The sequence below is a fragment of the Camelus ferus genome, chromosome 15, assembly GCF_009834535.1.
Source record: "Camelus ferus isolate YT-003-E chromosome 15, BCGSAC_Cfer_1.0, whole genome shotgun sequence".
In the NCBI taxonomy this organism is placed as follows: Eukaryota; Metazoa; Chordata; class Mammalia; order Artiodactyla; family Camelidae; genus Camelus; species Camelus ferus.
Window position 1 is genome coordinate 45,556,867 of NC_045710.1, and position 13,979 is coordinate 45,570,845.

Below are 13,979 nucleotides of genomic sequence, written 5' to 3' on the forward strand. Positions count from 1 at the left end.
GATGCCATTAATTAATTGTGACCTAATACATTTTACTAATTGTGTAAGAAATAGTGTAAGACTACCTCATTTCCATGTATTTAATTTTGAGTAATAAACAGTGTCTTCCTCAGCTTTATGTCTTCCAAGATGTACTATCTTATTTCTAAACTTTCTTTTTCATAAAGGTACTGTCTGTTCTCATCTCAATCTTGTCTTTCAATTTATCCATAATGCTTTTATGATAACATTGCATTAAATTAATAATATTGCATTTGTCTTCAAATGATTAAAATATAGCTACAAATTTATAAAGAATGATTTGCTTCTTTATACATTATATATAATAAATGATTAAAATGTGAAATTTAGAAATGTTATTTGATGACTTTGTTACCAAACCAACTTTATTTTCGTGTACTGTTATTAGAGATTTCTAAATAGATTACATTTTGAAAGATAACGATTCTCTGACCTCAGTGATTCAGAGATAGCATGTGGCAAATTGTCAGAACCTTTGCTTCTGCTTTGATGTGACAATTCATCTTTGACATATGAATATAACATGTAAATGTTAATCCAATAGTGAAAAAGTGACTTAAAAGTGATTTCTTAACTTGCTCATCTGTGTCAGACCTGAATTTGAACAACTGTCATTAAAATGCTGATTTTTCTTCTTAGTGTTTCAGACAAATGATATAAAGTAGAAATAACATACTAACATTATTGCTACATGTTCCTACAGATGAAAATGATAATGTTGAGATAGATACTAACGAGGAGATTCCCGAAGGCTTTGTTGTAGGAGGTGGAGATGAACTTACTAACTTAGAAAATGACCTTGATACTCCCGGTAATTTCACATTATAAATGTTTTGTGTCCTGCTGCATGGCAAACTCAACTGTTACATTTTTATTATTATCTCATCAGTGATGATAATAAGTGCTTTTTGTAGTTTTATTACATCTTATACCCTCACAAATCATTTAGCTGAATCCACTTTCCATCAATTTTATGTCATTATTTTATTTTAGACTTAGTGTTAAAATTAACAATAAAATTGAAATAGCAAATTCTAGCTTTTCTCTTTTTACTAGATTCACTTTTGTATTTTATGTTATATGGGACAATTTGTGGCCATTCTATGATTGGTTCCCATCTCAGCCTAAATATTTTGCTGTGATATTGTAAGTTATAGATTAATACCTATGGAATACTTCAGATATAAATCTAAACCATGGATCATCGTTTCTATTGGTTTAGAGTTGAAAGTCTTAGCTGTAATAATATTTTGTAAATTTTGTGCTTACTTCAAATATTTACAACTGATAAATTACTTTACACATAATAACTGATTATAATAAAACTCTTTGAAAACTGCTTATATACACTACTATTAAATTAATCTCATATCATATATCAGTAAATATTATACCAATAATCACTTTGGCAGTTGAACCTATGTTATTATATAAAATATAAAGATACTCGCTTGTGGTTTAATAGGTGAGTGTTCTGTATGCATTGCCTTTATAAGTCAGCAGCAGGTAGCTTTGTATACCTGAGATGTTCCATAAGTGCTTATTGAATTGAATTATTTATAGCAATAAAAAGTCTTTGGCAATCTCCCTAGAGTTAAGGATAAGAAAGTGAAATATCTTATGTTTATATTTTCCTATAAGAAGCTAAAGGGAGAGAGCAGGTATTCTTCCCAGCCGTGGCATGTCACTGCAATGCCAACTTGCTTCGTTTCTTCACCTATTTGAAATCATGCTATTATTTCTCCAAGAAACCATCAAACAAGGGTCTTCCTGACTATAGGGGCATCCCCCCAAAATCCATATCTTTTGTCAGTAGCTCCTTCAAGGTCTAGTATTAAATTATACTTTTACTGGATACAAGTCAGTTTATTTATAATTGTGTCAGTCCAGGAGAATGCTGATATTTAAGGAAAGTTTTTAAATGTTTAATCCAAAATGAGGACTACCTTTTACTTCTTTGTATTTAAAATACTGTAAAACTTGGGCAAGTTTCATTTTTCTTTTTGAAATAGCTTTTTGTTATTTCTTACCCACCTTCTCACCACAACCACCACCCAAGTCTTTATCAGACCAATAACATCCCTTTACCACTGAGGGCATCCCTAAGTACAGAATTGAAGCCTTAACATTTGATTCATAGAATTATAAAATCAGTGACAATAAGTGGTGCATATTTTCTGATTTAACAGTAGATTATGAAGACAAGACAAATGAGCCATTTTTTAGGTAAGGTAAGGGGAATAGTAATAGCAACATTGTGGATATTTTAATGTATTTAAAGGTTGGTTAATGTTAAGTCTAACAGGCTTGACTCTTGTCCTTTTTAAAAACATTCTTCCTACTTTATGTATGCCAAAAAAGAAAACATATCTGTCTTCTTGTTTTTGGAGTTAACTAGTATATTGTTTACAACTCTCCAGCGTGCCAGTAAGTGTTGGCATGTGCATTGGACAGACTTTCCAATTCAGACTTTGGTTTATTTCATGGCAAGAAGAAATAGGAATGCAAACTGGAATCTGGAAGCACATAGCATACATTATGATTTTTATCCTTGCTTATTTTCCCCAAAATTCTTTTTTTAATATGTATATAAAAGTCATAATGTTTTAATAATAGATTGTTTAATCTTTATCTTGATTTGACCATAGTTCATCAGATACTGTTTAAAAGAGAAGCCTAGCAATATAAACTGACCGATTTGCATGAAACTAATGATAATAGCATTTATTATGAGTCTTATAATTAGAAAACTTATTAATCTTTATGAAAAATATCATTCAGCAAATGCTTGGCATGTCTTTTATAATCGTTTTATTAAAGAGTTGCTTTGAGTGAATTGTTTGAGAGTATTGTTTCCATTTGTTTCTGAACTATTTTATTAAATAAAGATTAATTTACTTGCTAAAAGTTATTGAAATTGTTACAGCCATATTTTATTTATTTTAAATTTCTGTCCATATTTCATATGTTCCAAATTTTGATAATCTTTATTATATTTCTGCCCTCTAATTAGAAGATATTTGTGAACATATACCCTGTTTCAATGCTGGGTATATATGTACACACATAAACATTGGATTCTAACCCTGTATACATGACTGTCTGGGATCATATTAAGAATTTAATGTGGTATTATATGTATAAATTTAATATACTAGAAGAATTAAAGCTATAAAATAATATAATTAAGAGTTAAATGTATCACCTCTTTTATATACCTACTTTGTGATACCTTGTTTTATTTATAAGTATAACCTCTATAGTTGCTAATATAAATAATTACATTAAATTCAGGCTTAAGTTTTCAGGTAAGCAGAGCTCCTCTCAGCTATAGAATAACTGAATGGTCTTCAGGTATGTTGATTATATTCTTTAGGGTGACTGGGGAAAAATACATATATATGCATACACACACACATACACATGGAATATATGCTAAGAGACTAGGTTTTAATTGTTCCCACCACAAAAAAAATAATAATAATTTTCTGACATGATAAGAGTGTTAACTGAATGCTATGGTGGTAATCCTATTGCAGTATATAAATGTGTCAAATCAACACATGGTACCCCTTAAACTTACACAATGTTATATATCAATTATATCTCAATTTTTTAAAAAAAGGAATATCATCAACATCCCTAAAGACTACTCAGTTATACTGTAGTTATATAGTATGTAATGTGTATATGTATATATGTGTATGTATATATATGTGGGTGTGTGTGTATATATATATATGGAGTTCTGCATATATCTGCTTTGATATGTTATTTCACAACCCTAATCTCCTTTCTTTTTTTTAAATATAATATTTCTGTGATGTCCCCTAAATTGATAGCCTATACATCTAAATGCTTCTCATTCAGTTATTCGTCGTATTTGCATATTTAACAGAACAAAACACTAAGTTGATGGACTTGAAGCTGAAGAAACTCCTAGAAACTCAGCCACAGGTAACAAATTCACTCTCCACTGCTGCTCAGAAAACTGTAACTGAGGGCTCAGAGCAAGACATTAAGGTAAATCTTACTTGTTTAAAATATTTGACTTGATATCTGTGTATTCTAATTTCAGCTGGTACTTTATAGTCCTAAAATCCATTTCTTACCAAATTCTTCATGTTAAGATTAAGATTTTAAAATTTTTATTGAATAGCCAGTAATTTAAATATCAATATGGTAATTAATATTCATATACTGTTTTTCAGAGAAACTACTACTTTAAATTGATGTCAATAAAAGTAGAAACTAAAAAAAGAAACTATTCTTGACTTCTGTATATATTTGTCTTGCTAACAAGAATATTGCTAAGAGAATTCTAGCATATTTTCTATCGTCCTCAGCCTTCTACCTGTTTAAATGAACTAAATAATACCTGAAGATAGTATGTGACTGAATATAAATTTTTAGGATACTTGCATGTGCTTTGTGCCAATATGAATCTTCCTTGTGTAAGATTTTAGCCACAACGTCACATTATAAAATGATGGTGGTGGTGGTGATTTGAAGTATTCATATTATCCACACTCAAGTCATCTCCCCTTTTCCTTGAACTGTATCGTTAATATTTCTCTAGCTTTAGGGCACTTCTAGTCTTGTATAACTTTTCACCCACCTGCAGACTGTGGGGACTGCCCTGCTGACTGAAAGGATTTCCTCCCCCTGACACAGAGATGCTTTGAAGTCCCAAAACAATGACTTTCATTGCTTTTCCCTTATACTGTCGGTTTCTATAAATTGGTGATGAAAGTGTGTGGCAGCACCAGAGGACTTTTGGTCTCTATCTTTGAACAAAAGGAAGTCTGGATCAGGTCTGATTTTTTGCGTTCAATTTAGCTTTCTGCACTGGATTTAATGCAGAATGAAGCTGGCCTAAGAATAATACAATGGATTGAAAAGGCTAACTGAATTAGTGGGTTTAGAGGAATACATTTGTAAAGTGGCAGAAGTCCCTAGTCATAAAAAGATTTAAGATGGGATTTGCTGGCTAATCACACTGATATTTTAGCATGTTGCCAGGCCTCAAAAAATTTAGCTGTGTTTATTTTGGTAAAGACTTGAGTTTTAGACTATTGGGCAGTTATTATGATAACAGTAGAATACACTCTTTTCTTAAACAAACAAACAAATGAATAAATAAAAGGCGTAATTGTTTCTGTCCTAGCTACATAGCTAGCTCATTATAAGCATGATACTAACAATAAATATAACTTTAAAATAGAAGTATTTTCATTTTTATGGTTTAATTATCTAAATAGATGAAATTGATTTGCTTTCCAAAAAGCTCTTATGTAATTATTTTCAAACTTATTTCAACAAAAGGTGTGCTTTAACAGCTTTTCTTTGTATGGATCTATTTTTAGTTAGGATTTTTTAAATGGTGCTTATAAAGAACATATAGAGTCCATCTGTTCTCTTCAAGCTTTCAGCATTGATTTGGGGTTTTATTTTTTTTTAATAAAATGCAGTTTACACATTTATAAATGAGGCATTCTGTGTTTGTGGAAAAGGATAAACTGTTACCTTCCCTTGAGGATTCTGTATCCCAGGCCTCCTTGAGGCTAGAGAATAGGCCATTGGAGGACTCCCTCATTACTGATTGTCTCAATGCAGAGGAAGGGCAAAGTCTTGGTAGCTTTTGATAACCAGTTTCAGCATTCAGCAGGCTTAGCTATTAGTCATGCATCTTAGCCTTTCCCTATTTACTTTCAAAACACTTAATAAAAATAATAAAAGATTAGGTATAAAATGAAATATTTGTTTGGTACACAGCACCTCGGTATCTGCAGCTTCCACACACTGCAGTGGTTCAGTCTTCTGGGATATTTCTTGTTGATAGAACCATTTGAATTTGTTACCAGTATTAACATAGGAAGCTCTGGAAAAGATAATTGTAGTTTCCTTAGCTGTAAAGGGCTTACTTACAAATCTGGCTTTGGAAAGTTATAGCTGATGAAATGCAGTTCAGTGGGGTAGTATTATAATCCTACCTTTTAGCCTTCATCCAGCATTAGTGGTTTATCTCAATGGGCATAAAATTAGAAACTAGTTCTTCTTGTCATACAAGTCTGTGGGACTGTACAAACCGATGGGGCAGAATAGTGGGGCGGGGCAGGGGTGTATAGACAGAGGCACCATGGCTTTTAAATGATACATATCATCAGGAGAAGACACAGGGGTTCCCAGTAGCTAATGAATCAAAGTTATTAAGAATGATCCTTCATTTAAACCATGTCTCCCCAAAGTTTTGGTTACAGGCAATAGACCTTGCAGTTGAGCTGTTAAGAGCTCTTTACAATCCTTTTTTGTTTCAAAACGTTTCTAAATTGTCATTATCTTAAATCAGTAAACGTTGTTCTACTAGTGTGTAATTTCATGTTTTTAAGATCAGGGCTCTCTTACCACATTTGTTTTCCCTTTAGAATGGCACAGAAGATCTCCGGGCTGAGCGATTACAAAAAGCAACAGAACGATTTAGAAATCCTGTTGTGTTTAGCAAGGATTCTACAGTCAGAAAAACTCAACTTCAGTCTTTCAGTCAATATGTTGAGAATAGACCAGGTAGGAACATTTTTTAAAATGTTTTCCCATTTTATGATTTAACAATATTTAGCTCTGTGTGTGTATGTATATAAAAGCTGATAATGTAAATCCACATTTCAATACACAAATATCAAACTTTATAATAATTTTACATGTCTTTCCCTTTTTTTTAAGAGATGAAAAGGCAGAGATCAATACAGGAAGATACAAAGAAAGGAAATGAGGAGAAGGCAGCGATAACTGAAACTCAGAGGAAGCCATCAGAAGATGAAGTGCTTAATGTATATTAATTTTTTGTGTGGTTTCATGATTGCTGATAATTCCAAACTGTATGTGGAAATAGTGCCTTTATTTGTTAAAATGAGATGTTAGGTTTTTTAAGATGTCAATCTCCAGTGCATTCAAAGCAGAGTGAGAGGGGTGCACTGTTGAATTAGTCTGCAGTGTGGTGATAATTGTCAGATAAAAAAAAATGAATTTTTCAGAGTTCCACAGCCCCAGCTTCCTTGAGACATTTCCATCAGGGCACTTCCCATAAAGAGATTCCAGTATTGATCTACCGGGAGGATTTTAATTATTACAATAGCAGATACCGCAGAGCTGCAGTTAGAGGGAAAAGTCACATGAGACCTGCTAGAATTTCTCAGCCAACCCATTTTGTTGGCTTGGGTTAATGGGTGTTCAACCTTTCCATTATCCAGATCAGCCGTGAATTACTAGCTGAATGATGTTTGCATTAATATAATATATATGGTAATTTCTTCACTTAATTAACGGGGAGGTTCAGCTCAGTAGGGGTATGGGCTGATCATGTGTAAAATTGATTTGTGAGGGAAATATTTGATAGACCGCAGGGAGAAAGCTGCTTTTGATGGACAGCTGCGGGACAGAAGCAGGAAGAACAAGTTTTAACTTGAAATTTTGTCTGGAAGCATAGCTCTCTTTAATGGTGCTACTTTTTTTTTTTTAATTATCTGTAGTTTGTATAAATATTTTCATTGTTTTTACTGTTCAAATTGTCTTTGTTGGATTTGAAAATCCTTGTAAGTGTAGTCAGAATTACAAACTACGTTTTAGGGCCCTGAAAACTTCCCATTTCTAAGTTCTCATTTTTAAGTTGTTTTACTAAGATCTGTAGCATCTTGGTACATAGAAGAACTCACTGGTATATCCTGATGAAATATTTGGTATAATTTATAAGTTACAGAACATTTGAGTATACTTATATATTCACACTAAAGAAACATATTTATAAACTTTACTATTTTTAACTGAACCAATCAGTAAAAGCAATGAGGTTTATGTGTTGCTTTTCACTTCTTCTTTTTTATATCTGTGGTACTCATAGTGTTTGTTTTATTCATCTGGATGGGAATGAGAAAAAAGTCCTTTTTGAAAATGCTCTGGTGTCTGGCAGATAGGTACAAAAAACGTTCACCAGATTCCAGGTTTTAAAGTTACCATTAGCATTTGTTCTGCTGTTGTAATTTTTCTGTTTTATTTCATATTGAGATGGGAGAATATCCACTTCGTATGAATCTTTTAAAAGTACAGTGTCTATTTGATCAAACTATCCTGAGAAACTATCAGTTTTATGATTTCTTTAACTATTTCAGCTTTAAGTTTGTTAACTGCTATAATCAGTTTAACAGTAAGCTGGTTTAAATTGAGTTCACATGTGAATATAGTTTACAGGTTCCAAAGATAAATAAGTTATACGTATGGTTAGACAGGGGTTGTTGATGATGAGAATTCCAAAATATCCTCATAAATAACATAATTCTTGATTTTGTTTCTTGTTTAAGGAATAACGAAAGAAATTCCTCATGGCTTCTTAGAGATTAATATGCTTCTAGGTAGGGAAGGGATTTGACAGAAGAGGATTGTTCAGATTGATTTCTCTGGATAAATGTTATAAGTGCTGATAGTAGTGGTGGTAGTGCTGAGAGTAATCACTTAAGCAGTTCTTCAGTATTTCTCAGCTACTTAGGAAACTTACCCTAGAAATGTCACAAGGTAAACAAGCATTCCAAAGGGAGCTATAATTAATCAGTTTGTAACTATATCATTAATAACCCTGCCCCCTAATGATTTAAATTTGTAATATGAAAATAAAAACTAAACTATACTGGTACTCTATAATGCAACTGCCACTTCAAATAAAACTTCTAAGGATAATTTTTCTTTAACATGGATGTTTGTAAAAACTGAAATTTCAAATTGAAATCCAAATTTGGTTAAATGGAAGATTAACCAAATTAATGTACTGATTGTATAGATCCAGTGTAGCAAGGTTTGAAACCACCTGTCAAGTTAGCATTCACAGCTACAATAATTAGTAATACATGAACAGAATAACATGTTAAAGTACAGGAGCCAGCTGGAGGGAAAACTGGAGATATTAAAAATTTCTCTTTTATCATTTTTAAAGTGCTTTAAAATAGTATAGTAACTATGAAAATAAGAAATCTGTCTTTTTAATTTTGTATTTTTGTGAGAGCAAATCTGACTTTTTTCAAGATAGATTCTTTAGAATCAATTTCTTAGTTAAACTCCATTTTTGTATATTACACTTTTGAATTAAAGATGTCATTGGCATTTGTTTTGACAGTCACCAAGGAAAAAATTATCTTCTATCCTTGTCCATGCTTAAATAACTCTGACTCAACTCTAAGGAGAATTTTTTTCTTACTTAGTGTTAACTTTTGAAATCTGGCAAGTCTGGGTGTTAAATTATAAATATAATACTAAACAGCTGAGATTTCTCTATTTACAAAAGTTTTGCTATATATAATACATATGAAAATTTTTTGAATCACAGAGAGTTGCTTTTGGTACCAAGGGTGATACTAAGGGCGTATTTGGTTCTCTAGGTAAGTGCTTTACTAAGTGTTTGTAGAAAGGAAAAATGCAACTTACAAGTGATTTTTTTTCCTTCCTGTTTGTTCTCGTTAACAGAAAGGGTTCAAAGACACCAGTCAGTATGTTGTAGGAGAATTGGCAGCACTAGAGAATGAGCAAAAGCAAATTGACACCCGTGCCGCGCTGGTGGAGAAGCGCCTTCGCTATCTCATGGACACAGGTACGGTGCCCAATTACACTGTAAACAGTTTTGGCAAATTGAGCGTTCACAAACTCTTATAGAGTTTTGGAAGTGTGAATCTTTGAAGCCTGAATGTTCAGCAGAACTGCCTTGAAAATAAAAAGGCTGCGATTTGCAGCCACCTCTCTGGGCCCTGGTGATAAGAGTGCCTTCATGGGAAGTGATAACTCGCCCTGATACCGTGTGAGCCAGCACTATTGAACAGTGTGCTCATCCATGCAGAGTTGGAATACACATCTGTGCCTCATTGATATGCCACTGCTTAAAAAAAAGTAAGATCTTCACTGTTCTACTGATTCATTGGGAAAAAAAAAAGATTTGGCCAGCTAAAGCCATGTACTGCATGAAACAGAGCACTATGCATAGGGGACGGCTCCATGGACTAGATCACTGAAATTTGAGAATACTATCTGGTTACTGATGCTCCACAGTTGTTTTTTTTTTTTTTTTTTTTTTTTTCCAAGAGAACAGGTTTTTAAAAGTCTGTAATACTTTGTGTCACAGTTGCATTTGAAAGGATTAAGGTATATAGGAAGGTTTGTAAGAATGGTTTAGAGCAGCAAATTAGCTCCTAACCAGAGGGTTTGATTGGCATTTAATGCTGATTGCCAATAGTGATAGAATAGATCTAAGCATACAGTAAACTATTGGAAAAACTCTGTGTTTGTGTACTTTTAAGATATATATGTATATGCATATATTTCTTTAAAGTGCTGCCCCTACAAAAGGAAATATAGGAAATAAGTTCAAATCCATTCATAACAAATTAAAAGTAAGTTCTATTAAGTAAAAAATGGCCAAATAAAAGAGTGGAAACTCCATTCCTTTAGTCTAATTAATTACTTGAATTTTATGGCAGTGTTAAAGTAGATTAGTAAAGTAAATTAGTGGTAGTAGATTAGGATTGGAAAGCTTTCTTGAACTTTTTCTTCCCTGTTTGCCAAAGATAGATTTACAATTAAAGATCTCCTCCAGAAATAAGCATTTATATGGTCCATTTGAAAATTGCCTGTATTAGTGAAATCAGAACATATTAGAACAGGAAGAGACCTTTGGCTTTATCTGGCCCTATTGTTTTCAAACTATGTTCTGTGAAGCCCTTCAGGGCTTCTTCATAGGCACTTTGGGGGCTGTTAGCACAATTAAGGGAGCAAGCAGATAGGAAAAGAGTAGCTCTGAGTTTATTTGTTTGAAACAGGGGGCTTCTTGGAAGAGTTCATTTGAAGAAAAGATTCTACTGGTTATGATTTAAAACCAAAAAAAAACTATAAAAATTTTTTTATGAAAACTGTTAACTAACCTTCTCATTATACAGAGAAGACAGGCACAGGAAAAACTGAATGTCAAATAGATCAGTAAGCGGCCAACATAGGACTAGAGATTGTCACCAAAATCCTATTATACCCGATCCTTTCTGCTATACCAAGTTACCTAGAACATGTTTATCATTGCATTAATAAGTTACATGTATGCTCATTTTTATACATATACTTTTGTGTGGGTTCAACAGATATTCCATAAACCAATCCATTGTTTCACATTTGCATTTTTGCTTTGGTTTCTAAAGGATTTGGAAAATATTATGTTTACATAATACTATGTTATTATATTATTAATATTATAACATAAATATTATGTTAACTATATAAAACTGTAAATACTATGTAGTATAATTTCTATAATACATTTTTAATTACTTCCTTTAAATATTTTGAGACTAATTTTTTTTTAACAAATTATTTCAAATGGACCACCCTTCCTCATTTGTGTTGGATAGGTTAGATGTTACTATTATAATAGCCTTGTGCCACTAGAGAAAAAGCTAGAAATTACGGTTCCTTTCCTTCTTTCACTCTTGGAGCCTAATTTATTGAGGGTTCTAATTCAAATATACTCAAGTTCTCCTTCCCATCCCACATATTACCAGTGAAGCTTTGTAGTGTCCCCATCCCAGCTATAGGTCACTTATCATCTGAAAGACAGCCATGGACTACGATTGATGCTAGAATCCCTTTAGGGCTTCATATTGCATGCTACACAGGTCAGAATCTGGTCTAGACTAGATCTGCTAGACTTGGTTCCCCAACTTGACAAGCTCCAAGAATCACCCTGGGTTGTATAGAACCTCTTCCAGCTCAAATAATGGTTTCCCAAGATTTGCCTAAAGCCTAGTTAACATCTGAAGTAAAAGATAAGGTGTTACAAAGGGAAAGCATAGATTCATTCTTTCTCTTAGGAGTTCCAATACTTCCAGCTTTTCATTTATTATAGTAGTTAGTACCTTTTCTCTGGTATGTTAGAATTTTCTTTGCCCTTTCTGAGTCTCAGCCTTAGAATTAAACACAGCCAATGGCATCTATATTCTTTACATGATGAAACTGAGGCTCAAGAGGGGGAAAATGGCTCATGTAAGATGACCTAATTGCTAATAGCTGAGTTAGGGCTTGAACCCAAGTTTTCAGGTTTTCTAGCTCTTGAGTCAGTTCTGTTTTTCTACTGCATCTTTTTTACAGCAAAAACATAATTTATATGCTATTTCAATCTTTATATTCTTACAGATACTGATGATATATAATTTTTTTATTAATTTGAAATTCACATATAAAATTAACCATTTTAAAACCTACAATTCAGTAGCATTTAGTACATTCACAGTGTTGTACAATCACCACCACTGTTTTCATCATCCTACACAGAAACTCTAGATTCTTTAATTCCTCATTTCTTCCTCTCATGGTCCCCTGGGACTCATTAATCTACTTTCTGCCTCTATGAATTTGCCTTATTCTAGATATTTTATATAAGTGAAATCAAACAATAGTTGTCCTTTTCTGTCTGGCTTCTTTCACTTAGTATAATGTTTTCAAGGTTCAGCCATATTGTTATGTACCACTACATTATTCCTTTTTGTGGTTAAGTATTATTCCATCATATGTATATACCACATTTTGTTTAGTCATTCAGCCAGTGATGGACATTTGATTTGTTTCCATCTTCTGGCTACTATGAACATGGTGTACAAGCATCTCTTTGAATCCCTGTTTTCAGTTTTGGGGGATATACCTAGGATTGGAATTACTAGATCATCTAGTAATTCTCTGTTTAACCTTTTAAGGAACTTTACTCAATTTTAAATGGGTTGTGAAGTTTATTTAGAAGTTAATTTGTGGAATTGAGAATACAGTTTCCAAAAGAAGCACTGTTATAAGCATCCACAGGTCAGACAAACCCACAAAAATCTATCTAAAATATAACTAAAATAATACTGATAATTATGCTCGACCTGAGTCCTTGGTTCCCAGAGCTTGAGCAGCTCTGGATTTTAAGCACCAACCCTTTTGACACTGAAGCTCTTGCATCTTGATTGAGAGAAGGGTGGAGCCTGGATGGTGGCCTAGACTGCTGGGCATTTCTCCTGGCATATTGGGAGAAGGCTCTAGCAAGAAAGTGGCAAAGGATTGTAAGAGAGAGCCTCAGTGGGTCCTGCAACAAAATGGGGAGGTACCGGGGATGAGAATGGCAATGGCGGGGGAAGGGTTGGAAAGATCCCAACATTCATTGGGGAGGGGCATCAGCATCAGAGTAGCTCTGGGGACTTATATGACTGGTTCCTTCCAAAACTGAGTGATCCTAAATCAGTGATAGTCTGAATTTTAAATAACACTACTGTGTGAATGTGTATATGTGTATCTTCTGCCATCTTACCTTGGGAATCTATAAAATCCTTATGCAAATACTAGAAAAACATTTTCCATTGGTTCTTAATGTTTTGTGGGTTTTATTTCTGTTTTAATTTTGTAATTGTTGGAGGGGAGGAATTTTTTTATTTCTAGCACCTTAAGTTTGTTAAGATTACTTCTTTGGGAGTGGTAAAGCTTATTTGTTAAAAACATGCACGTGTCCCACGCTGACGTTTTATGTGTAAGTTTAGCACTAATGAATCTGTACCAGCATTTTGTACCTCTTGAAAAAATGGAGTCTATAATGGAAATGTTGATGGGCCCTTTTACTAATGTGCTGCAAATAGTGTTACTATAATGGTGTTTATTTTCCATTCCCAATCTGTTTTCACGTGATGGTTATCAAACTTTCTCATTGTAGAACTGTAGTGTTTTAAACTAATGATTTGGGGGGGGGTTTAAGTGACAATATTTTATTTATTTACCTTGAATATAAAAATTAAACATTCTGGCGGCAAAGGGAGGGGTTGCAATAAAATTGCGTCTTCTGGCTTTTAAGTTAGACTTTTAAGCACTAAATAAAATGATCGTGATAACCTCCTTAAGTCCCTGCCAAAAATACTGATTCT

At 33.1% G+C, this 13,979-nt stretch overlaps 1 protein-coding gene across 4 annotated transcripts in view; it reads left to right on the top strand.

The window, feature by feature from the left end:
* EHBP1 (EH domain binding protein 1) overlaps positions 1-13,979 on the top strand; it is a 151,473-nt gene that overhangs the window by 100,006 nt on the left and 37,488 nt on the right. For 2 of the 4 annotated variants that reach the window (XM_032497640.1, XM_032497639.1), the window contains exons 10-14: positions 725-832; positions 3,920-4,044; positions 6,447-6,585; positions 6,742-6,848; positions 9,526-9,649. In XM_032497640.1, the coding sequence (XP_032353531.1) occupies positions 725-832; positions 3,920-4,044; positions 6,447-6,585; positions 6,742-6,848; positions 9,526-9,649 (603 nt within the window). The remainder of the gene's footprint in view (positions 1-724; positions 833-3,919; positions 4,045-6,446; positions 6,586-6,741; positions 6,849-9,525; positions 9,650-13,979) is intronic. The other 2 variants (XM_032497642.1, XM_032497641.1) reach the window with 1 other exon arrangement.